This window comes from Fukomys damarensis, unplaced genomic scaffold, assembly GCF_012274545.1.
Source record: "Fukomys damarensis isolate Sample0158 unplaced genomic scaffold, DMR_v1.0_HiC HiC_scaffold_19, whole genome shotgun sequence".
Lineage (NCBI taxonomy): Eukaryota > Metazoa > Chordata > Mammalia > Rodentia > Bathyergidae > Fukomys > Fukomys damarensis.
Genome location: NW_022900931.1, coordinates 46,889,873 through 46,913,934, shown reverse-complemented (window position 1 = coordinate 46,913,934; position 24,062 = coordinate 46,889,873). Strand labels below are relative to the sequence as shown.

At 46.9% G+C, this 24,062-nt stretch overlaps 2 protein-coding genes, 1 long non-coding RNA gene and 1 pseudogene across 9 annotated transcripts; 1 reads left to right on the top strand and 3 right to left on the bottom strand.

Moving 5' to 3' along the window:
- The first annotated feature begins 1,571 nt into the window (after positions 1–1,571).
- Positions 1,572–6,876, top strand: Tomm40l (translocase of outer mitochondrial membrane 40 like). 3 transcript variants are annotated; one of them, XM_010616598.3, is made up of 10 exons: positions 1,572–1,713; positions 2,023–2,172; positions 2,438–2,505; positions 2,811–2,903; positions 3,165–3,266; positions 3,413–3,518; positions 3,926–4,048; positions 4,160–4,236; positions 4,831–4,933; positions 5,069–6,876. In XM_010616598.3, exons 2-10 carry the CDS (start codon positions 2,058–2,060, stop codon positions 5,206–5,208), a joined length of 927 nt encoding a protein of 308 aa, XP_010614900.1. In that variant the 5' UTR covers positions 1,572–1,713; positions 2,023–2,057; the 3' UTR covers positions 5,209–6,876. The 3 variants fall into 3 exon arrangements, with proteins under 3 accessions (XP_010614900.1, XP_010614899.1, XP_010614901.1); XM_010616597.3 differs by having other exon boundaries at positions 1,923–2,172; XM_010616599.3 differs by lacking the exon at positions 2,438–2,505.
- LOC117286854 lies at positions 4,801–5,383 on the bottom strand. The gene is made up of 3 exons (XR_004517985.1): positions 5,296–5,383; positions 5,007–5,216; positions 4,801–4,880 (listed from the first exon to the last, which is right to left on the bottom strand). It is a non-coding gene; the product is annotated as an uncharacterized LOC117286854 (long non-coding RNA).
- On the bottom strand, positions 5,919–11,170 carry Nr1i3 (nuclear receptor subfamily 1 group I member 3). 5 transcript variants are annotated; one of them, XM_033765690.1, is made up of 9 exons: positions 10,967–11,170; positions 10,662–10,828; positions 10,086–10,216; positions 8,417–8,586; positions 8,069–8,208; positions 7,395–7,540; positions 7,183–7,311; positions 6,896–7,001; positions 5,919–6,048 (listed from the first exon to the last, which is right to left on the bottom strand). In XM_033765690.1, the coding sequence occupies exons 1-9, from the start codon at positions 11,108–11,110 to the stop codon at positions 5,919–5,921; spliced, it is 1,263 nt and encodes a 420-aa protein (XP_033621581.1). In that variant the 5' UTR covers positions 11,111–11,170. The 5 variants fall into 5 exon arrangements, with proteins under 5 accessions (XP_033621581.1, XP_010614903.1, XP_010614904.1 ...); XM_010616601.3 differs by having other exon boundaries at positions 7,183–7,299; XM_010616602.3 differs by having other exon boundaries at positions 10,662–10,801.
- Positions 11,171–15,609: 4,439 nt separating this feature from the next.
- LOC104857026 lies at positions 15,610–22,027 on the bottom strand (annotated as a pseudogene).
- Positions 22,028–24,062: the final 2,035 nt, after the last annotated feature.

The window sequence follows — 24,062 nt, the reverse complement described above, 5'->3', positions numbered from 1 at the left end:
TGTAATGAGATGGGGGAGAAAAACATGAGTCCTCAGAATGACCCCTTTGGGCACTGATCAATGAGCATTCCCTACCCCGCAGTAAAACAAATTTAAGAAACAGCATTTACCCTCTCTGTCCAGACAAGAGGTACAAGGTTTCTGCCTGGATAAAGGTTGAAGGTGCCTGGTCACTTATTCACTTTATCTTTTCCAGGAGGTGGTAAGCCAATATTGAATCAGAGGGGCAAATAGAATTCCTGTTGGCAAGGCACTGGCCCTTGTCCCAATCCTGATTGTGAGAGAAGGCAGAGGTGCGTCCTTCCGGCCTGGAGCATATTTAGGTGGACTCAGCTAAACACATACCAGGAACATTTGTATCTTTCACTCTTTTGCCCCCAAAACTTACTTGCTATGTACATGGAGCACTGCTGAGAGATGGGGGTGGCGAAGTGGTAGTTAGTGAGGGAAGTAGTGACCAAAGACCAGCAAATCTTCTATGTTCCCTGTGGAGCAGAAAGTGCTTGAGGGCCACTCTGTTGCTTGCCTCTGGCCCTGGGGTGGAGCATATTTTCAGGCTGGAGTCCTATTCCTCGATTTGATTTGCTCATTGTGCCTTGAGACTGGGGGACTCTTCCAGGGCAGCTGCTATAGGAAATCATTCTGCCGGAATCCTCTTCTACTCCACTTGAGCCCATTCCCATTTCACCAAGAGGGCGAGTTGGAGAGCTGTAGACCTCCCTCTTGTAGGAATAGCAACGGTAATAGTAGCTGATGTGCAATATGCTTGTGGATCAACATCTGTTCCTACTGTGCATAAATGGGTTCATACGATGAAGCCTAGGAAACCAATATCCAAATGGCTCTTTTCCCCGCACGTCTGTGTCCTTGTGAGTGGTAGTCATTTGTAAGTGTCCTCTCTGGGAACTGTGGATAGGTGGGTGGTGGAGGTGACATGAACCAGGGTTCAAAAGAAGTTCTTTAGCCCAGTGTGCAGTCCCAGAATTCTAGAAGGCCGAGGTGGGGGGATCTCAAACTGGAGCCCAGGTTGGGAAACTTAACGGATTTAGGAAGATCCTGTCTCAAAATGTGAAACAGAAAAAAGGGCTAGGGCTGGGGATTTAGCTCAGGGGTTCCTGCGCCCGCCTTAAGCGCAAGGACCAGGGTTCGATCCCTGGTACCGCCCCCGCTCCCAAAAAAAGTACTGGAAAATAGGGCCAGGGAAATAGCTCAGTGCGAAGGCCCTGGGTTCAATCCCCAATTAAAAAAAAAAAAAAAAAAGTTTTCACAGTCGTTCCCTCCGTCACCTTTCACAAAACGCAGGTCTCCAGGCTGTACGAGTTACTACCTCTAGTGTTTTGTAAGATCATAGGTACACGACTTTGGAGAGGCGGGGCAATCTCAGGCCTTCCACAAGAAGCCTCGAATTAAATTTCACCCGCCTCTACAGGGCCGGGGTTGAAGCTCTCGGGCCGTCAGACCTGTCACTCTTATTTTCTCCTCTCCCATTGGCTCCTGGGAGATCGAGGAGCCTTTTTTTTCATCGATTGGGAGGGGCCCACAGGAGAGGGTTGGGTCTTTGATTGATTTCTTTGCCCGGTTCCAAGATGGCACTCATGACCACGCTGGGAATGAAGCGTGAAGCCGCAGTTCTGCCATCACTCAAGATGGCTGCCCCCATCAAGATGACCGGGGTGTGCCTGGGGCAAAGGGGCAGAAGAATGGTCTGAGATGGTAGGGACTACTACTTCATTTGTGGGTCTGTTTTGGGGACGTGGCAATGAAGAGTAGGGAGACTGGCAAGATAGATGAGGTCTGAGATTAAAGAATGGGAGAAAGGACAGGGGTGACAGGTGGGGGTGAGGGATCAAAAATGGGGCGGGAGTGTGCCTGAGGTTCAGGCTCTTCATCAGTGCTCTCTCCCCCAACTCTTCCTGTTCCAGGTCTAGCCTTGGACCATGTGGAAGTTTCTGGGACTGGGGAGCTGGATGATGGGGGGTGGGGCTCGTGAGGGGTAGAGGGAGCAACAGCGTCTTTTCCCAGGCTAACCCCGGCCTCTCCTTGTCCTCTGGACTAAAATGGGGAACACACTGGGCCTGGCACCGATGGGGACTTTGCCCCGCCGGAGCCCCCGCCGAGAAGAACCTCTGCCCAATCCTGGGAGCTTCGATGAGCTGCACCGGCTCTGCAAAGGTGAGAACTTGGCATCAGGGTATCCAAGTCGAAGGGGTCTCACTGAATGTCTGTCCAGTGATGGGAGCAGGAAAGGGGAGAACACATCCGGAGCATCCAGCCTCAGGGAGGTTCAGGTGTCCAAATGGAGTGGAGCATTTTGTTGCAGGATTTGAAAGGAGGTCAATTCCTCCAGTGCTTCCTTTGGGCTCGGAAGGGGAGACTACCTCTTTGGGTAGGGATTCCTTGTCTGTGCTCATTCCTTCCCTTCCCATCACCCCTTCAGATGTATTCCCAGCACAGATGGAAGGAGTGAAGCTCGTGGTCAACAAGGTTCTGAGCAGCCATTTCCAGGTGCTCCCACTTCCCTGACCCCTTCTTACAATCCCTCTCTGTCCATCCCTAGATCCTCTTCTCCTTTCCTTTGTACTCCAGCCTTAATGAGGCCATGTGGCACAAATGAAGGAGAATATGGGGCTGTCTGTACCTTCCTTGTCGATGGGACTTGTTGCTTTAAATCTAGTGACCCTCTGCATATGCTGGAATATTTGAGATTCTTAAGAGTCCCCCTGGATGGGGAGAACGTGAAAGGGTGGGGGAAATGAGGGATTGAAATGAAGCAGGAAGGCTCTCTCCTCCATTCCCTCTTTTTTCCTCAGGTGTCTCACACTGTGCACATGAGTGCCCTGGGCCTGCCAGGCTATCACCTCCATGCCGCCTATGCAGGGGACTGGCAACTTAGCCCTACTGAGGTGAGGACACCACACTTTCTAAAAGCTCACCTGGAACTTAGGGCTGGAGGAAGAGGAAACACATATGTTATGGGGAAGAATGGACAGTAATTGCACTCTTTAAGTTTCTTCTGTATTGGAAAGGGTAGAGAAACATTCCTCATGCGTGAAGAGTTTGTCTTTGTGCCACCACTAGGGGGTGCTGTGTAACGTTCATGATATCCCACTAGTATTCCGATTGATGCACCCCAGCTCAGCCTTACTGTCTACACTCCTCAACAGGTTTTCCCCACTGTGGTAGGGGATATGGACAGCAGTGGCAGCCTCAACGCCCAGGTCTTGCTTCTGTTGGCAGAGCGGCTCCGAGCTAAGGCTGTCTTCCAGGTGACCCCCAGTTCCTGCCTCCGTCCACTGAGGCACTTCTCTTTCTCCTCCCTGGGTATCCTGCCCTGGGGGACCCAGGGGAGGAACAGAGGTAACAGTGATCCTATAAAGAAGGAGGGAGATTGACTTCTTGTCTCCCCACTCAGACGCAGCACGCCAAGTTCCTGACATGGCAGTTTGATGGCGAGTATCGGGGAGATGATTACACTGCCACTCTGACCCTGGGAAACCCTGACCTGATTGGGGAATCAGGTGAGAAATTGGGACAGGGTTCTTTGGGTTTGGTTGCCTATTTGCTAACGTTGGCTCTGTCTCTTCATCTTTTGTATAGTTTAGGGCAGGGAAGGCGACACTTTTAGAGATCAAGTGCCCAAACTGCATCCCCAGACCTACTTATTTATTGCAAAGTGCCATCACTGCAATGAAACCTGAATACTGAGGTTTTAGTTTAGAAAAAAACAGCTCACACATTTGGTCGTGTGCTGACAGAGGGCTCAGTGTGCTCACTTTGGCACGCATGCCATAGGTTCGCTACCGCTAGTTTAAGGGCTGGGAAAGGAACTTCTTGGGTAGTAGGCAGGGATAGGGGGATCTGGGGGTGGGTGCAGACCTGACCGTGGTCTCTGTGACTGACTCCGTGCCTCTCCACTCCCCCACAGTGATCATGGTTGCTCACTTCCTGCAGAGCCTCACTCATCGGCTGGTGCTGGGCGGAGAGCTAGTTTATCACCGGCGGCCAGGCGAAGAGGGGGCCATCCTGACCCTGGCTGGGAAGTACTCGGGTATGCAGTGAAGTGGGGTAGTGACGGGGAGGGGAGATTCTGAACTTTATTGGGGTTTCTGGCCCATGTCCTATCGTAACGCTCCTTTTAGCCAACTTTTGGTTCTTACAGCTGTACACTGGGTAGCTACATTGAATGTGGGATCCGGTGGGGCCCATGCAAGTTATTACCACAGGGCAAATGAACAGGTAAGACTTCTGATCTCATTCCCTACTCTAACAAAAAGTTGTCAACTTTTGCCCCTCTAGACATCCACAAGCTTTGCTGGCTGAATTTTTTTTTTTTTTCTCTCTCAGTGGCATTTTATTTTATTGTTTTGTTTTGTGTTTTGAGACAGGGTCTCACTATGTAGTTGAGAATGACCTGGAACTATATAGCCCAGGCTGGTCTCAAACTCACAGCAATCCTCCTGCCTCAGCCTCCCAAGTGCTGGGATTACAGGCATGCACCACCCCGTGGCTCTTTCATCCCAGGCTGGTCTCAAACTCACAGCAATCCTCCTGCCTCAGCCTCCCAAGTGCTGGGATTACAGGCATGCACCACCACGACTGGCTCTTTCACTGGTATTTTAAAGAAGAATGCATATTAGTTATACAGACCAGTGGGTTTCAGTTTTGCATATTTATCTATGTGTAATACATGCTTTGATCATCTCCAGCCCAGTGTTCTTCCTATTCATGCTGGATATACATTGTCACGCTGCCTTCATTCTGTTGGTCCCCTCTGAGGACCCCTCTGTCCTTCACTAAGATGGATCTCCTCTCCTTGCCCATGTTTCTCAGGTTCAGGTTGGAGTGGAGTTTGAGGCAAACACAAGGCTACAAGACACAACCTTCTCCTTTGGTTACCACCTGACTCTGTCCCAGGCCAACATGGTGTTTAGAGGTAAGTGTCACTTGAGTGACATCTGGAAGTGCTGAGGGATTCGGGGCATAGGGATGGAGGGGCTCTGTCTTACTTCTGCAGCTTCTTTTCTCCAAGGCCGGTGACGGAACCTAGTCGCTATGCCTTCCCTTGCAGGCTTGGTGGATAGTAACTGGTGCGTAGGTGCTGTGCTGGAGAAGAAGATGCCCCCGCTGCCTGTCACCCTGGCCCTTGGAGCCTTCCTCAATCACTGGCGCAACAGGTTCCACTGTGGCTTCAGCATCACTGTGGGCTGAGGTTGTTCCTGAGCCGGGCCCACAGCAGCTTGAACCTCCGAGTCAGGTGCCCTAGGGCCAAACACTAGGCCCCTCTCCAGAGCCCACCTTGCTGGGTGACCTTCAGGTGTCAGGAGCAGAGCTGGGGACAGGACCACATCCTCCTCGGAACTGGAGCTGCCACGGGGTCAGCTGATGAGGCGGTGGTTTGAGGTCCCACTTCTTCCACTGGCCCCACTTTCCCGTTTCCCAACCTTATGGTTCTGGACAAAGGGAGAAGGATTAAGTGGTGTGCCTGGCTGAATATCCCCTGTCACATCCTTCTTTTCTCCTTTGGATAACTGCATCTAGTCCCTTCCTCTTCAGAGCAGAGACGTCTGCATGGGACTCACTCCCCATCCTCTTTTCCCATCCCGTAGCCTCCCAAGGCTGAGAAATTAGGGCTGAGAGGTTAAATCTGTGGCCTCAGAAAGAGGGGCCACCTCATTCCCAGAAGGAGCGTTACTTCTTCCCTGAGGCTTCCACCTTCTCGATATTCTGTGCTTCCAGAGAACAACTTTGTGCCCACGGTCACCCCCACGACTGCATGAACAGGCAGTGATTGCTTTTGTCTTTCATTGTAACCACTGAGCTCCCTTCCTCCTGGCCCCCATATGTTGTCCCAACAACTTCCCCTTTCCAGTCCAGTCTGGTGTGGCCCAGGAGGGTGGGGGGAGGAGGTCAGCTCCGCCTTAGCTGCAGATCTCCTGGAGCAGGGGCATCATGGCGAGAAATCCATGGATGTGCTGGATTTGGTGCCAGTATGTGCTGTGAATGCTCCGGAGCTCCACCAACAGGCCCAGCAGCTTTGCATACCGAAACCTTTGGAGGAAGTATCCCAGAGACAGAAGGGAAATCAGGCAGCTGGGAGTTCTGTTCTGAGGCCCTGATTACTGAACCATCCCTCAGTGATGCTAAGTCAGAACATTAAAGAAAATCATGCTCTGGTATGAGAAGTTTATCAAAAATTCCAAAGGTCCCCAAGAGGGCCTCTGACACTGTTTTCATCTCACCGTGCCCAGTTTTTCCTGAACCCAGAGCTCTGAGGGCTAAGTGTAAAGCCCCAGATGTGGCCAGAACTTCATCTGTACAGAATCTGAGGGTCTGATCTTCTAGAGCAAGTTCTAGAAGGTGAGGTTGTTCTGTGGTATAAAGTGTGCCCTTTCCGGCAAACCGACTCATTCATTAAGTGATGAACAAGACAGAAGTGGTGCACACCTCAGAACCTATGTAGATTGTAGGCTACTGAACCAGGGATTGGCTTTGGCCAGAACTGTGAATGACCATAACTTCAGAGGAAATGAAAAATCCAAGGAATTGGCCAACTAGAGAGGAGAGGAAGGGCCTAGGAAGAAGAGTGTCTGGAGATGTTGGAGTGGTGAGGTGATGGATGTCATCATTCTCAGGAATGCTGTTATACTGAGCCTGTGAGCTACTACTTTGCATCTCTACTGAATTAAAAAAAAATCTGGAAAAAGTGAGGTGAAGCTGCAATAAATGCAATTTGCTTGCTGAAACTATGTGAGATAGGGTTGCCAGGCAGGAAGGACCAGAGCCTCAAGACACCTGGTTTCCTAAAGCAAAAGAGTAAAAAGGATTTATCCTGAGATCTGTTTCCCTAAGCCTTCCTTCCTGGGTGCAACCTCCAAGCCCCCAGTTTTCCACTTACTGATTTCGAGGCCTGGGCTGCTGGCCCCTGATGTATCTGTCCAGAGTCAGTGCCATCTCCTCTTGCAGCTGATCAATCTCTTCCTTCTGGGTAACCCCAGGCCGGTCTGTAGGATAAGGACCAGGAAGACCAAGGTGGGGGAGGCCTGCACGGTGCCCTGGGGGCTGCGGATGATTCTGACCCTCTAGGTTTGGAGGCTGAATGGCTGGGGGTGGATGGATCCAAGGGGCTGAGGGTTTGGGCACAGATGGCAGGGCCAGAGTTTCTGGATTATGGGAGATGCTCACCAGGAGAGAAGAGGGCCATGGCAGCCATGAGCACATACTCAGGCTCTTGGAGTTGCAGTTGTCTCAGTGTCCCATGGAAGCGAAAAAATAACTCCAAAAAGTCTCTCTGGAATCCCACTGTGGGAGATACTGGATTTAGGAGTCTGCAAGTCACCTTACCCTATCCCATAGCATAGGGACACGCGCCTTCAACTGTTCTGGCACCACCTCACCATGAGCTCCATCTTCCAAAGTGTAGCGAAGAGGCCCACAGAAGAAGTTTTGTGTTTGGAGACAGAAAGTGGTATTAAGTGCAATCTGACCCATTTCTATTGCTGCTCCCTTGAGAAGGAAGATTTGGTCCTCCATGGGTAGGGACCTGTGGGTTGCCAGAAACAAGGGTGGTGAAAATTTAAGCCTGAACTTCAGAAGGGAAGAGGGAGCCCCAGTCCTGATGGACACAAACAAAGCTGGAGTTGGATGGGGTGGAACAAACCTATAATCTCAGCTACCTGGGAGGCTGAAGCAGGGAGATTTCAATTCAAAGCCAGCCTGGACAATAGTGAGGTCCTGTCTCAAACAAAAAAAGGGGCGGTGTGCTGGGAATTTAGCTCAGTGGTACGGTGGGTGCTTGCTTAACATACATAAGGTCCCTGGGTTTATCCTGCAGTATTGTTTAAAAATAAATAAGGCCAGGGATTTAGCTCAGTGGCACCACGCCTGCCTTGCAAGCACAAGGCCTGAGTTTAATCCCCAGTACCAAAAAAAGAAAAAGAATAAACTGGAAATTTGAGACCTGGCGCTTAGAAAGACAGAAGTGTTAACTTGATCAGTGGCTTTTGCGGGGTGAGAGGCTATACAGTTTATGAAGTATTTGCCTCCTGGGAGTTGAGGGGAGGCCACTCACCGGAAAAGGGGCAGTTCCTTGGTGAACTTGATAACTTGCTCCAAAATGAAAGTGTTGATATCTGCAAAGTGCGTGAGCAGTGGCAGCACTGGGGCTGTGGCGGTTGAGTGCTGGTGATGGATGAACAGGTGCGCTGGGGGCTACAGAGATCTGCATGTGAGTGAGAGGCCCGGGCCCCAAGGCTGTCCCATAGGCCTCACCAGCCTTATCGGGGAAGCGTAGTTTGCTGAGGGGCCTTCCTAGGCCAGGGTACTGAGGACTCACCCTCTCTTGGTAGGGAGCACACAGCCCTCTCCTTTTGGGGTACCCTTTTGATCACTTCCCAGCCCAAAGCCTGCAGGAGCTCACTCTGAACTGAACAAACTGGTCAAACATGGTCCCCAGGTGGCGAGTGTGAGCCTCCAGCAGGGTCTGGACTATCTCTTTCTGCTTCTTACTCAGCTGCAGAGCTGCTTGCTTGGCCCGCCGCTGGTCCTGCTTGGCTCGCCGCAATGCCAGGGCTTCTGCTGACAGTATCACTGTGCCGGGTGAGAGATGTGACAAGGCACTGAGACCAGCAGACCGCACCTATCTACCAGTCCCTGATGGGGCCTCCAGGTGCCCTGTGCAAGGAGTGGTGGTGCAGCGGTGGGGAGTTTCTGATGCTTCCCTGCGGTTGGCTGGGCTCCTAGAACTTCCTTGAACTTGGCTGCTCCTGTTGTCATGGAGCTCCTTACACTTTCATCAACCTCATAGGTTCCCGTGAGGCATTGCAGTAGAACACGGCACCACCAGAAAGAGGGAAGCATGAGAGCAAAGTGGGAAAGCTGTCAGGTGTTTGGCTTCCGGACAAACACTGAAGATCTTAGTATTTAATACATCACTTTATGCTTGCATTGCATTATAATCTTTGTGTGCGCTGTACAGGGGATTAAACCCAGGGCTTTCACCACTGAGCTATAATTCCTAGCCCTTCTTTTTATTTATTTATTTTTTATTTTGAGGTGGTCTTTTAAAATTTTGAGACAGGAGCCAAAGATGTAGCTCAGTGGCACAGTGTGAGACCCTGAGTTTGATTCCCTGTACCAAGAAGAAGAAGAGGAAGAAGAAGGAGAAGAAGGAGAAGGAGAAGAAAGGAGGGGAAGGGGGAAGAAAAGATAATTTTGAGACAGGGGCTTTTTTTTTGAGACAAGGTCTGTCAAAGTTGCCCCCACCGAGCTCCTGCCTCAGCCTCCCAGAGTGTGGTAGTACAGGTATGCACGGCCACGTCTCACTAGCACTGTAATTTCAAAGGTTCTGATGTTAGATTTCACTGGATGAAACAACTCTGTGAAAGGCAGGACAGAGAGTATTCATCTACTTCAAAAATGTAAACAAGCTTAGACACCAGAGACAGGTCCAAAGTCATAAAAGAAGGGACGCAGACTGAATTCACACCAAGATGTTTGGCTTCCATGGTTTTCTTTCTGTTGCTCCACATTATAAAGCAGTTGATAACGTGGAAAAAATGAGTCTGGGCGTCAGACAGACTTCATGCTGAATACTGACTCTCCACCTTTTATCCTGAATGAGCTTGAGCCCGTTACATCTGTGTTATATCATCTGTGGGGAGCAGAGACTGGTTACGCGGCACAGAGAAAACGATTAATTGGACCACTATTGAGCACCCACTAGGTGACAGGAGAGAAAAAGCAAGGCGTGATACCCAGGGAAGGGCGTTTCAGGTAGAGAGAATGCAAACCCTGGGGAAGAGAGTGCTTGATGTGTTCGAGGAAGTCCGTGTGGCTGGAATGGACAGAGCAAGGGGAGGAGAGTTAGGAAATAAAGCCTGAAAGGTGGGCTGCAGGCATTCAACCACGAGATCACATAATTAAAGAGCGCTGGGGAGCCACTGGAGGTTTGGGGAATAATAGTGACAAAATCCAATTAGCTTCAAAAAGCTTGTTTGGCATGCCGTGTGGAAATGTGCCATTGGGAACAAGGACCAAGTACAGAAATACAAACAGTGGATTCTTGGGGTGGTGGGATGCCAACTCACTGTCCTTCCTCATGCCAGCATCTAGACACTTCTGCAACCTGCAGGCAGGGCAGTGCCGCCTCCGGGCCTTGCTGATTTCACAGCTTCCAGCAAAAGGGCAAGTGAGACCAGTGCTTTTACTGATCGTTCGTCTGTAAGTGACAGAGTTGAGGTAGGGAATGGGCAGGTGAGTTTGTGAGGAGTTGAGAGGGTATGGGCTAAAAGAAGAAGCTGGAGTCATGGGCCAATCTGAGCTGTGCCCAAAGGTCCTCAGGGGTGGACAGGGTGTGACACATCTTGAGTATTTTTATGGGGACACAGGATCACTTAGGCAAGCCTGGCTGCTTTGCAGATAGGCACATAAATATTCTTTACCGATGGGCTACGTGCATGGGACAAATGGTCGGCCTTCTCTGTTGTGGCCCCAGTTTATACAGTGCTGTGGTCACTAGAGGACAGGGTACGAGCCCCAGAGTAGACTCAGACACAGGAAGTAATGTACCTGGATAAGCTCAGGCACGTTGCAGGGTCAAAAGGCTGACTGCTAAGAGTCTTGTTGGGGTGGGATGTTGTGTCTACTGGGGAGGAGGCTCTCACCTGAAGAAGCCCTTGCAGCCCTCACAGGTCAGGGCATGGAAATGATAACCTGTGGCTCGGTCCCCACACACCACACAGTTCCTGGGCTCACCTTCCCCACTGGATGTTGATTCAGGTGTTGGGGTGGCCATCACAGTCCCCTGAATGCGGGAGGTGTTAGCAGTCAGCTGTGGAAAACACTTGACTCTTTTCTCTCCATTCTGCAGAGCCTCTTCCCAAACCTGCCCTGGACCTGATTCCCAACATTATCCATTCTAGAAATAAGAAAGTTCCTTTTCATTGCTGGCCCGCAACAGATTTCCTACCTGTTCCTCTTCAGCAACACACAGCATGCAGGCCACAGCATCTGCTGTGGGATAATTTTCCCAAGTTCTCCAAGCTTTCCATGGTCTCTGGAGGGGCATGAAGTTGGAGGCCATGGCTCTCAGCGGCTGGAAAACAAGGAGCATGTGTTGTATGTGCCCTCCACGTCCTCAGGTGCCCTGTGTAGGTAGGACCCAGACCCTGGACCCAGGGCAAAGGTCTGGGTGGGAGGTTCTCCCGGCATGTGTTGGGCAAGGACCTCATGACTCATTAGAAGTTGCTTTTTATCAAATTTACAAAGGGTGCCGAGGATTTAGCTCCGTGGCACTGCACCTGCCTTGCAAGTGGAAGGTCTCGAGTTTTTTTTGTACCTGCCTTGCAAGTGGAAGGTCTCGAGTTTGATTCATGGTACCAGAAAAAAAAAAAAAAAAACATTTACAGGTTTCCCAACTGCTACATCTGTGGCCTCCTGTGTGTGTGGGTCTTGAATAATCTGGGGAGACAAAGAGTCAGTGAGAGCCTTTTCATAGCTGTATGCCAGTGGTGAAAGAATGGGTATAGCGTCAAATTCCCAGGAGGAAGTTTTTTGGAAAAGACTATAAGCTTTATGAGCCCACGCGTACTGTAATTCTAGCACTTGGTAGTCTGAGGCAGGAGGACTACGGATTTGAAGCCAGGCTGGGTTACAAATGAGACCCTTTCTGAAAACAAACAATCAAAGAACTATAGCCTTTGCATAGAGCTAGAAGGAGTCCCATTTCCTTCCTAGGGATGGTTGAGAATGAGAATGGAGTGACTGCTAATGAGGAGGCTGGGGTTGATTTGAGAACTCTGGCATCACTGACTTCACAAGTATGTGACCTGTGCAGTCGCACAAGAGCCCACATTCAGAGAAGTCCCAGCTTGGTGCAATGCTGTGCTTTGAAATAATGATTTTGTTGTTGTTTTGGTTTTTTTTTTTTTTTAAGACAAGGTCTCACTGTAATTCAGGCTGGCCTTGAACTCAATATGTAGCCCAGGCTGGTCTTTAAGTCATGGCCATCTCCTGCTTCAGCCTCCCAGGTGCCTGGATTACAGGTGTGTGCTATCAGGAATTCTTTAGACTCTCAAATATCTGTAGGATGAACCACAGGGAATAAAAGAAAGAGATGGAAGCAATATTCAACTTGTGGGCCAGGGATTTAGCTCAGTGGTGCCACGCTTGTCTTGTAAGTGCAAGGTCCTGAGTTTGCTCCCTGGTGTGGGGGGGTTCAGTTTGTCATGGAGGACCAGGAGGAATCTATCTCTAGTGGACAGTCTTCAGTGAACTCCACAGTGAGCCCACTTTTATTTAGTCAGCAAGGAGCACAGGGGAGCGGGTAGTGTGCTAGTCCAGGAACAGTGACTGCAATATTAGTATAGCAAGATAAGAACCAAGTTTAGCACCTCAAAGGGAGAAGTTAAGGTCCTTGCCCACCAGGATGTCTTTTATTGCCCTCAGTAGGCATCATCTTGTCTCATGGCTTTCCCACACAGCCGGGATGTCTAAGTCTTTTGCATACTTCTTTGTTCCTGAGTCCAGTTAACATCAACCTTGGGATTGTTTCCTGGCCCCTACGAGTCTATACACATCATAGCTGGTTCCCGACAGTGTGCCACCATGCCTGGCTTGAAATAATGCTTTTGGATTTTTTTTTTTTGTACCGGGGATTGAACTTGGGGCCTTGCGGAAATAATTATTTTTTTTTTTTTTTTAAACAAGGGGCCTTGTTTTTGTTTTGTTTTTTTGTTTTTTTGTAGTACTGAGAATTGAACCCAGAGCCTTTGCACTGAGCTATATCCCCAGCCCCCGCCTTTTTTTCCTTTCTTATTTTTTATTGTAAGATGGGCTTGCTTGCTTAAATCACTGAACTGCCTAGGCTCAGCTCAAACTTTCAGTCTTCCTGCCTCAGCCTCACAGAGTACTGGGTTCACAGGCGTGTGCCACACACCTGGCTCTGAGTTCATTTGTAAAGAATAATGACAGATTGGCCAGAAGGAAAAACAGAAAAGAAACAAATAAACAAAAAGCAAATCTAGGCAGAAGGTGCAACCTGAGAAGTTCATGAGGTTGGGTACAAAAAAGGCAGAAACATGGGATATGAGGTCAGGATGGAGGAAAGGGAGGGCAGGATCACAGGAGACCTGATGGGTCAGACTAGACATCAGGGAGCTTTTAAAGGGTAAATTGGGTAGTGACATAGTCAGATGTATACTCTAGATACCTGTTCTGCTGCCTGTTTGGAAGATGGATTTGAGGAGGCAAGAGCAGAGGCAAAGAGACCAGTTAAGTCTCATGGTGGATAGGGGTAGGATGTAGAAAAGAGGAGGGTTTTCAAAAATACAGGTGAAGTGAAATTACTGGAATTCTGTGACTGCTGAAATGTCTGTGCTGCGAAAGAGGGGGAGGAGCTACAGACAACTCAAGGCTTGTGGCACAGGCGATTGAGTGGAGAGTGGTACTACCAAACGGGAGAGATGCTGCTGGGGGAGAACAAGGGTCCTCCATGCTTGGGCCTTGATCCTCTTCCACACTTGAGAACTTACTGTGGCAACTCATTAGTGAGTCCCCACTTTGTGGTTAGGTACCATGGAGAAGGGACAAAAGAGAGAGTTCCAGTTACAAAGACATGTGTAGTCCCATTTACGGAGATCAAATAAAGGAAATGAAATAGTAGACTTGGAAAAATTAATCTCTCTCTCTCTCTCTCTCTATATATATATATATATGCAACTTTTTCTGAGATAGGGTATCGAGGCTGATCAGTCCTCCAATCTGCTGCCTGGAGAAGGGTGTGGCAAGGGATAAGGAAAGACAGGCACACTTTCAAAATTCGTTGGGGGTTGAGAGGTCCATGCAGAGTGGACCAAGACAAAGACACTCCAAGCTTGCCATTATTTATCAGGTGACTCGGAGCGTGGTGGTAATCCGATTTGATAAGGATCTTAGGTTGATGAGGGTGGTGAGAGGGCAAAGCATTCTTACAATAGTAGATGGGATGAGATTCGGCATGCTAATAAAGAACTTTTCCTTTCCCCCAGGCAAAGCTTTTTCTTTTTTTATTACTACTCAGTTCTCAAGGAAACTGGATTTCTTCAACTGATGTCATCTCGCCCTGGAGCATGACAACATCATGGGACCATCGAGGCCTCAGCTATGACCAAAGCACATGGAACTTTGTTTCTGAATACCATAGTCAGCTAGCACGGCAAGAAGACAGTAGGCTTTAGACAGAGCCCAACTACAATTTAATTATGAAATGATTTTTCCAGCAAAATTACATAGAATGGCTCTTGACAATAGAGACTCACTATGTATTCAGACAACATATGTTGAACTCACTATGTAGCCCAGAATGGCTTTGAGCTTGCAGTGATCCTCCTGCCTCACCCTCCAAAATGCCTGGAATATAGGCATGCACCACCAACACCTGGAAAGAATATATACAATGTTATAGGTATTAGTTTCTTTATTCATTTATTCTTATTGAGTGCCTGATGTGAGCAGAGTACTATGTAAGAATCTACCTGTGGTAACCCTTTACAATAGGCAATATCAAGGGCTGGGGATTTAGCTCAGCGGTTCGGTGGCCTGCCTCACAAGTGCCAAGGACCCAAGTTCGATTCCCCGGTACCAAAAAAAAAAAAAAGGTAATATCAAAGCCAGGCATGGTGGCGCACAACTGTAATCCCAGCACTCTGTGAGGCTGAGGCAGAAGGACTGCCACAAGTTTAAGGCCAGCCTGGTCTACACAGTGAGTTCAAGGCCAGCCTGAATTACATTTCAAGACCTGTCTCACCCCAGCCCAAAAGATAGATAATATTGCCATTTTACAGATGAGAAAATGGAGGCTCAATGACTTTAAATAACTTGTATAAGGACCAATATACAGTACCCAACAGTTTATTAGGTGACTTTGCTTGTATGCCAGAAGGGCATTTTGGGTTCAGGTTGTCTAAAATGGAGTTCACAGTCAATCCTCTACAAATTAACTTCTCCCGTATAATCTAACTTGGTGGAAAGTGGATTCAAATTCTGACTCTGGCTATCTATCTATCACTTATTTATTAGTATTGGGGATTAAACTCATCCATGCTCTACCACTGAACTATGTCCTCAGCCTTTTAAATTTTAATTGTTAATTGTTAGAACTTATATTTTGAGATAGGGTCTTGCCACATATTTTAGGATGATCCTGATCCACTATATAGCCCATTATGGCCTCAAACTCAGTGATCCTCCTGTCTCAGCTTTCTGAGTCCTGGGATTACTGGTATGCACCACCACACCCAGCATTTTTTTTTTATTTTAAAAGTTTTTGAGACACAGCTTCACTAAATGGCCCAGGCTGGCCTCAAACTTGCTATCTTCTTGCCTCAGCCCCCTGAGTAACTGGGATTAGAGGTGTGTGCCACTGTACCCAGCTTGATTCTCATCATTCTGGATACATGAATTAGTTTTTTGCACAACCTTAGTAATTTGACACAACTGAGACCCAGCTCCACAGGACATGGGAATCATATCCATCATAGTGGGCCAATCCCAGACCAGAGAAGAGAGGCATTCTTGCTCTCCCTAGGGCAGTATTAAATACTTAGGGAGAGTTGTACAGTGAGGAAAAATGTTCTAGTCCAGGGCTGTCCCTTCAATGAGGATGTAGGGATTATTCTGAGCCTTGTTCTTTGTCTTGTTATACAGCATTTCTAGGTCAAAATATCCATCATCTGCAAGTTAAAAGAGGAAAGGTTTATTCTAGCTCATAGTTTGTAGAGTTGTCTTTTTTTTTTTTTTTGTACCAGGGATTGAACTAGAGTCCCTATGCTTACAAGGCAGGCGGTGGAACCACTGAGCTAAATCCACAGCCCCTCCCCCCCCTTTTTTTTTGAGACAGGGTCTCACTATGTAGTTGAGCCTGACCTGGAACTCACTATGTAGCCCAGGCTGGTCTCGAACTCACAGCGATATTCCTGCCTCAGCCTCCCAAGTGCTGGGATTACAGGTGTGCACCGCCACGCCCAGCTAGTCTGCAGAGTTTTCCGTCCATAGTCAGCTGGCTCCAAACCAGGGCAGCATGGCAGAGGGGCACGGTAGAGGAGAAACAGCCCATGGCAAGGCAGGCAGAAAGCAGCAAGTCTTCCTTCTCTCTTTCCCTTTATATTCTATCCATTCCATTTAACCTATTGGCTGATACCACCCACACTCAGGGTAGGGCTTCCCTCTTCAGCAACTCCATCACTCGAAACCACGCTAAACCAATCAATGGACTTGTCCAGTAATCATACCCATAATCCAGTATCACACACTCATGAATCAGCCACTTCCCAAAAGCCCCATCTATGAATACAGGAGGCTTTGTGGGGAGGGACCTAAATATAAGCCATAATATTCTACTTGGAGAAGTCCAACTTGTAGTTCTTTGAGAGACAGTTGCCTTGGGGGACAGACCTCTCTGAACTTCCTCTTCCACACACAGAAACACTCCCTCAGCATAAAGATCCCCTCGGTGGAGCAGATCACAACTGGAATCAGTTCCAGGAGACCCCTGGCATCTGGGGTGAATAGGCTTTCAGGGTGAACGGATATCCTCACCTTCTTCTAATACCTATCGCAGGCCAGGCTCTGCAAAACACCTGTTTGTTGTGGCATGGTAAATTAAGCTCTGGGAATTCTAGCTTTTTTTTTAATCTGAAGAAAAGGGTTAGTAACATTCATTATCTAGGTTTGTTATAAAAATTAAATACAGTAATATCTATACAGTTCCTCACACATTGATTAGGAAATTGATGCATGTTCAGTCCCTTCCTCTCTTCCTTCCTGCCTCTATTCTGTTTCCCTCCCCAAGATTCCAAGCCAGAAAATGAGGGTCACTGAGCCTTCTTCTACCCCTCCCTAAAAATGACCAAAAGCTGTGACTTGTCATTTCTGTCTCCTGACCTCTTCTCTAAGTGCCTGACTATCCCTTGGCTGAGTTCAGGCCCTCATCATTTTTGACTTATCACTGCAGTAGCCTATTAAATTATTCTCCCTAATTTCAGCCTCATCTTTCAACCCATCCTCCATGCTGTTGCTATTTCTAAAATGCAAATTTGATCATGTCTTTCTCCTACTTAAAATTCTACATTTGCTTTCCATCACCTTCAGAGTAAAAAAAATCCAATTTCTTCAGCATGTCACATAAAGTCCTTTGTGATCTGACCGTATTTATCACTCTGGCCTCTTTTATTTCATCCCTGCTTTTCTCCCTTGACCTAGCAATCACACTTTGGCTCTAGATGTAAACATTAGAGTTCCCCGGACAAACTGTGCTCAATCACTTCTGAACATCTGCCCTTGTTGCTTGTCTGTTTGGAATCACCCCCCCCACACACACACACTGCCAAGCTCCCCTGCCAAGTACCCCCGATCCCGTCAGCCCTTTAGATCCTAGGTGTATATCACTTCTAGGGGCTCGGGATTAGAGCTACTCCTCTGTTCACTAATTTGGCACAGTGCTTATCACATTGCAGAACAAGTGCTTGCTTCTTTCTGTCAATCAATAATGAGTCACTGAATTTAAGGGCAGAATCTTTTATTTTGGTTTCCTAGGGGCTCATATATTTCAGACACATATAATAAACATTTATGGATTGAATAAATAGACCAGGGTATGAATTAAGGTCTGATTCCAAACTCATGCTTTTCCATACGGCATCATATGCTATTATTTGTGGCATTCATTCATTCACTAAATATCAAACAAACATATTCATTCATTCAATAAATATTTAATGGTATCTGTTTTGTGCCAGCCATTTTGCTAGTACTGTAGGTTCCAATGTGTCATCTGGAAATGTTCCTATTTTCCTTTTAGCTGCTGTCGGTCATCGCTCATTATCCTTTGCTGCCCTAACTCTTTGGGAGGTTTCCATCAGTCTTTCAGTCGGATTCCTGATTCCTTTCTGACTTCTGAACTGTTGCTACACACTGTTCCTACTGCCATGTTTGCATTTGATATCTGGCCGACCTCAGTGCGTTTTCCTTTGAGCCAAATTTCCAGTCTGGACCCTACTCTATCCGACTCGCACCCCTCCACCCCATGTTCACACTTCCTTGAAGGCAAAGGGTTCCTCCTTTCATTTGAGCTTTATTATCTGGTGTTAATTTTTTTCTTTAAATTTACCAATGATCTCCCATGGTCTGTTGAATTCAATGAGCTTCCTCTTATGTTTCTCCCAATCAAGCACCCTATTGCTTTTGAAGCCCTGACATTTTTTCCTTTGAAGCTTTTTTTTTTTCTTCTGGTACTGGGAATCAAACCCAGGTTGTATCAGTCAATGCTTACTAGAGAACCAGATTTAACGCAAGATATACAAATGTATAAGAATTTACAAGTTTGGCTTACAGTGGCTGCCTGCAGAGTCAGGTGTGGAAAAGTTCAAAAGGGCTGTACGTGCACTGGAGATCCGAAGGATCCAGTCTAAGGCCAGGAGCTCCCTGCAGAGTCGCATGTGAGTCTGTATCAGGAGGCCCAAGGTTCTGTGCTGGAAGCCAGGAGACAACATCCAAGGTGAAGGTGAAGACTGGAGCTCCTTCCTCCAAGGTAACAGAAGCGAACCTTTCTTCTCCGTTTCCCCTTTACTCGGTTCAGACAAGTCTATTGGTTGGTGTCACACCCAGGGTGGGACTTCTGTCTTCAGTAAATCTCTTCAGCCACAACTAGAACTATGCTGATCTAATTTAATTGGTGTTTCTTATTCAGGTTGACATAATCCGTTAACTATCACACAGGGCCTCACCCATGCTAGGCAAACACGACTGCACTGAACCCTCAGCTTTTCCACCTGTATCCTGATAGCTCCTTTGCCCTTCTCTTGTAGTGGATTCTCTTTTTTCCAAAGTGTATAGGTTAGGAAAAACTGCCTACCATTCCCACACCCCACCCCAGGCTCAATCTCAATCTTGTTACCTTTTGTATTGCTTCCTAACATGTCATCTAATTACAAGGCTCCAGTAAAATGCAAAAATAGCTAACATTTTAACATCACAGCTTTTGCAGCACCTTTCTACTGTTTTATTTCACGTATCCTCATCATCTTAGAATGTGAATGTTTCCAAAATCTATAACTTTAGTTCCACGGGATCTTGTTACTCTTAGTAGTCATTTCTGATGCCTCTTCAAACTAAATTTTATTATATTCTTTTCTCTGGATTTCCACTGTACTTCCCCAGACTTTTATCACTGAGATTACAAATATACCATGCCTTTGTGTTCACATGACCACCTCCTACTAGGCTGTAAGGTCTATGTGGTATGGGTTTTTCTATCCCAATACCCAGTAATGTGTGGCCATCATGTGTGCTTAACAGTCAATAAATGCACAATTTCCTGCATTCCATGGCTCTGAATTCCTAGAGTCATTTTGAACCCTTTCCTAAATTATCTTTTTTTTTTTGTAGGATTGAACTCAGGACCTTGCACTTGCGAGGCAGGTGGCAGGATGACTGAGCTAAATCCCTGGCCCCCTTTTCTAAATTCTTAAAACTTTTTTTTTTGGTACTGAGAATTGAACTCAGGCCCTTGAACTTGCCAGGCAGGCGTGGTGCCACTGAGCTATATTCCTGGCTTTTTAAAAAACTTTTTCCCCCCTAAATTCTTTTAGTCACCATGTGTCGTCATCATCATCATCATCATCATCATCATCATCATCATCATCAGTAGTAGTAGGAGTAGTAGTGGAGATTGAATCCAGAGCCTTACACATGCTAGTAAGGCAGGAGATTAGGATGTGGCAAACCAGCTGGGCAAGTGGATGTAACTTGACCTGTTAATCATGGAGATCCAGGAGGCGTGCCCAAATCCTGGGCCTGGAACCAATCAGAAAGCACTATCTTCTTCAAATGAGAATTTAAGCAGGTTTTTCTTTCTTTCCTTTCTTTCTTTCTTTCTTTCTTTCTTTCTTTCTTTCTTTCTTTCTTTGGTATCGGGGATCCAACTCACATCCTTGTGCTCGTGAGGCGGCAGAACCACTGAGTTAAATCCCCGGCCCTAAAGCAGGTTTTTGAAAAGAGGCCTAGACCTGACCTCAGCCTGAGGAGTGGATAGCTGCCTTTAAGCTCTTGGCCACCAGGTTGTCTCTCTCACAGTGGACCATCTCACACTTCTTTCATTACTTTTCATTGGCCTGAACAAATTCCACACACATTTTTTTTTCTACCTTTAGTAAATGTAAAACCTCACTTTTTTGCTTGTTTTGTCCAACTCTTTGCTCAGTTCAAGAAGAATGTAGAAAGCATCTTTAGACGCTGTTTTTTAATCAGAGAAGCACCCCAGAACCCAGTAACACTAAGAAGTACTCTACGATTAAACTGTATCTTCAGGCCCTCATCCTTTCTCGGAACCTTGTGAGCCAGGCATCGTGGCACTGAGCTACATCCCTGCCCCCTCTTTAAGAAAGGGTCTCTTTTTTGAGATAGGATATTATTAAGTTGCCCAAGCAAGCTTTAAAATCCTAGTACTCTTATTAGAGTCCCCTAAGTAACTGAGATTACAGGAATGCACCACCATGCCCTACTAAGTTTAAATTATTTATTCTTTTTTAAAAATTCTTTATTCTGATATTAGAGCCCTTCTATATCTCCTGAATCTTTTTAAAGAAAGCTGTGTCTTCTTTCATTATGTTTCTCTTGTTATCACCCAGAGGTCAGAGAAAGACTGCTTTTTTATTTCTTCTGTCTATATTTTACCTTTCCTTTAAAGCTCAATTTAAGTCTTATTTTCCCTAGGAATCTTTTGACTCTTTTGGACCTAGCTGATGTCTGTCTTCATTGACCTACTACTATTTATTATCATAAAATTTACTATTTTTGCATACTTGAACAGTTAATCTTCTAGGGCAGGGACTTGCAATTTATGACCTATGAACCAAATCTGGCCTGCTGCCTGGGAGTTAAGAATGGTTTTATATTAAAATTTTTTTATATATTAAAATTTAAAAAGAAGATTTTTTGTTTGTTTGTTTTTTGAGACAGGGTCTCACTATGTAGTTGAGACTGTGCTGGAACTCACTATGTAGCTCAAACTGGTCTTGAACTCACCAAGATCCTCCTGCCTCAGTCTCTAGAGTGCTGGAATTACAGGCATGCGCCACCATGCCCAACTCTAAAAGATTATCTTGTAACATATGAAATTCAAACTTCAGTGCCTACAAATGGTTTTATTAGAACACAGGCACACCTATATGTTTACATGTTGTCTACAGCTGTTTTCAAGCTACAAGTGAGAGACTTGTGTCTTTTGTTTTTTGTGTTTTTTTTTGTCAGATTGTCTTTTACTTTTTTTGTTACTGAGGATCGAACTTGGGTCCTTGTGCTTGTGAGGCAGGCGGCAGAACCACTGAGCTAAATCTCTGGCCCTAGATGGTCTTTTTATTGAAATATTTTCTTTCTTAGGCTTCTTATTCTTAGCTAGCTAGCCACTCCACAGTACCCTCCATAGTACTGCTGTTGATATTGTCTGTGATGTCGTGAGGATGCAGGCCATCTACACCACAGCTACACAAACTGGGCGGTCCCCAGAGTCTCTAATGGTTCTGAAAAGTTCTCTGGCTAAAGATGGGTGCCACATCTGTTTTACGATGTTGATCATCCAAAGTGATACTTCCACTGTATTTAATGTTTTTCTGCTTCTTTCTATCTCTTGGCGGCTCCTCGAGGGCTTTAATTATCAGGGCAGAAGCAGAGGGCACCGCCTCAGTCTAGGCCTGCCTGTTCTGAATAGTCAGCTTCACTGTACTCCTCAGACCCTTCCAGTCACCAGTTGCCTTGGCAATGTCATCACCCACCTTGTTTTGGAGACAGACCCAGGGAAGCAGTCCTGGGGGCCAAGGCAGAATTAGTGCCAACTTTGCCACCGGTGCACACCTCAGGTGCATGATTGACTGACCTCGTTGGGGTCGAACTTGGGTGGCATGGTGAAGATGGCTGGTGTCGGATGAACCTGGACTGGGGACTACTGTAGAAAGTTGCACCTTAGCCTCTGCCTAGCCAAAAGGGCGAGACGAGTCTTAACAGAGAGCAAATATAGCCTAAATCCTGAAATATTTTATGATTTGGTTGCTATAGGAAAAGCTTGCTGATCTTTGATCTAGGATCTTAAATTCTCTCTATAATCTTTTCATAGCTGTTTAAGAACAACGGGGAAGTCTATTTCACTAAAGACAATCTTTTCCAAGATTAATTAGATGTTTATTATTAGAAAGGTGGGGGAAATTGGAGGAGGAGGCTGCGCAGAATGTGTAGGAGCTGGCCTGGTTCAAAATTTACTAACTCAAGCAACCAGATTCCCATTAGAAAGTGAGAGTCAGAGGATCTCAGGTAGGGGAGAAAAAGGAGATCATTCTTCCATCTTTTCTGTTTCCAACCCAGCAAAGGAAATGTGAATGAACAGAGGGAATTGCTAGAAAAAGGGTTATGTTAAGTCTTACCTAAAATAAGAGTTGGGAAGAGACCAGTGGATGCTGCTAGAAACAAACTCAGCTGTTAATGATTGTCACAACAGGGCACAAGAGATACAGTCAAAAGTATGTAATTGCTAAAGCTGAAAGTGTAAGTACAATACCCAGAAGTATTATAGACATGAGAATTTAAAGGACTTTCTTAAAGCAGAAATGAAGGTTACTCGAATGGTAGCTGAAGTTATCACAGTTTATGATGTTTACCTGGATGTTCTGCTTGTTTTCTTTTTCTGTTTGTTTTCTACTTCCCTTATCACACTTTTTTCTTTTCCTTTTCTTTTTCTTTTTCTTTTCTTTTTTTGGTACCGGGGATTGAACTCGGGTCCTTGCGCTTGCAAGGCAGGCCACTGAACCTCTGAGCTAAATCCCCGGCCCCCACACTTTTTTCTTAAAAATTATACAGCATAGTAAGTATGTGATAGATTGGATTGTGGGCTTCATCTTTACATCTGCCCCCTACACCTTGGCAGAATTTGATGAGCTAGTTTTGAGACTCAGAGGTGGCCCACCAAATGATAGGTTGCTACCTGGTTGCCCGAAGATGAAAGCTAGCCTCTGGGAGACTTTATTTGCATATTTCAGTGGTGACTGTAGGTTCAAATTGTCTTTTTTTTTTTTAGCTTCACAGCTGTGGCACCTAGAGGGCATATTGTTGGGCTGAATTTGAAGAAAGCACAGTTGTAAATTAGCTTCTGGGGAAGCTCATTACCTATTCAAGTAAACTCTGGAGGGCCACCATTTTGTTGAGGAGATTTCCTTTTTTTGGGGAGTTACTGGCAATTGAACTCAGGTCCTTGTGCTTGCAAGGCAGGCGGTGGAACCACTGAGCCAAATCCCCAGCCCAGAGGAGGTTTCCTTTTTCTTTAGGCTGGTGCAGGAAAACCCATTTGATGAATCCAAAAGTGTCTACCAGCTCCTAAAATCTATGATCTTCCAAATCGAGTAGACACTTCGAAATTGCCTATTATTTCCCACCGAGCGCTGGCGTTTTGCTCCAGTCTCTCCTCTCCTTCTTCTCTTCCCGAAGCCAATCCCCACGAGGCTCTCTATGCAATCTTAATCGGCCACATTTTGGCTTAACTCCTTTCGTTCACTGGTTCTTGCCTTCCACGTACCCTCACAGCTTTTGTTCTTTCTCAAACTCACACACTCCTTTCTTCCCTCTCGCTCCCTCGCTTTTTCGCGTACCACTTCTTTCTCCCTCTTCTCCATTGCTCTCCCTACTTCATTTTCTGTCCTCTCATCACCCCCGACGACTGTGTCTCCCTCCTTTCTGTTCTCTGTCTTACCCTAGTTTGGAAATGCAGCAGACCTCACAGCCCGCCACCATTGGATCTGAGAGGCTGTCATTCTGCGGTAGGAGGAGCTCCTACCGGTCGGGCGGGGCAATGGGGGGGCGCACTCGCTATAAAAGGGGAGGCCGGCGAAGCGCGCTGAGCTGCTCCTCCTGGACTGGGTCGCTGGGGTCCCAGACTGGGAGCTGAGCGCTGAGACCTGGTGGTCCCTGCCGGGAAGCAGCAGCTCTGCGCACTAACTCCATACCACTGCTCCACAGAGGTCCTAGCCCCGGAGCCTGCCACTCTCCAC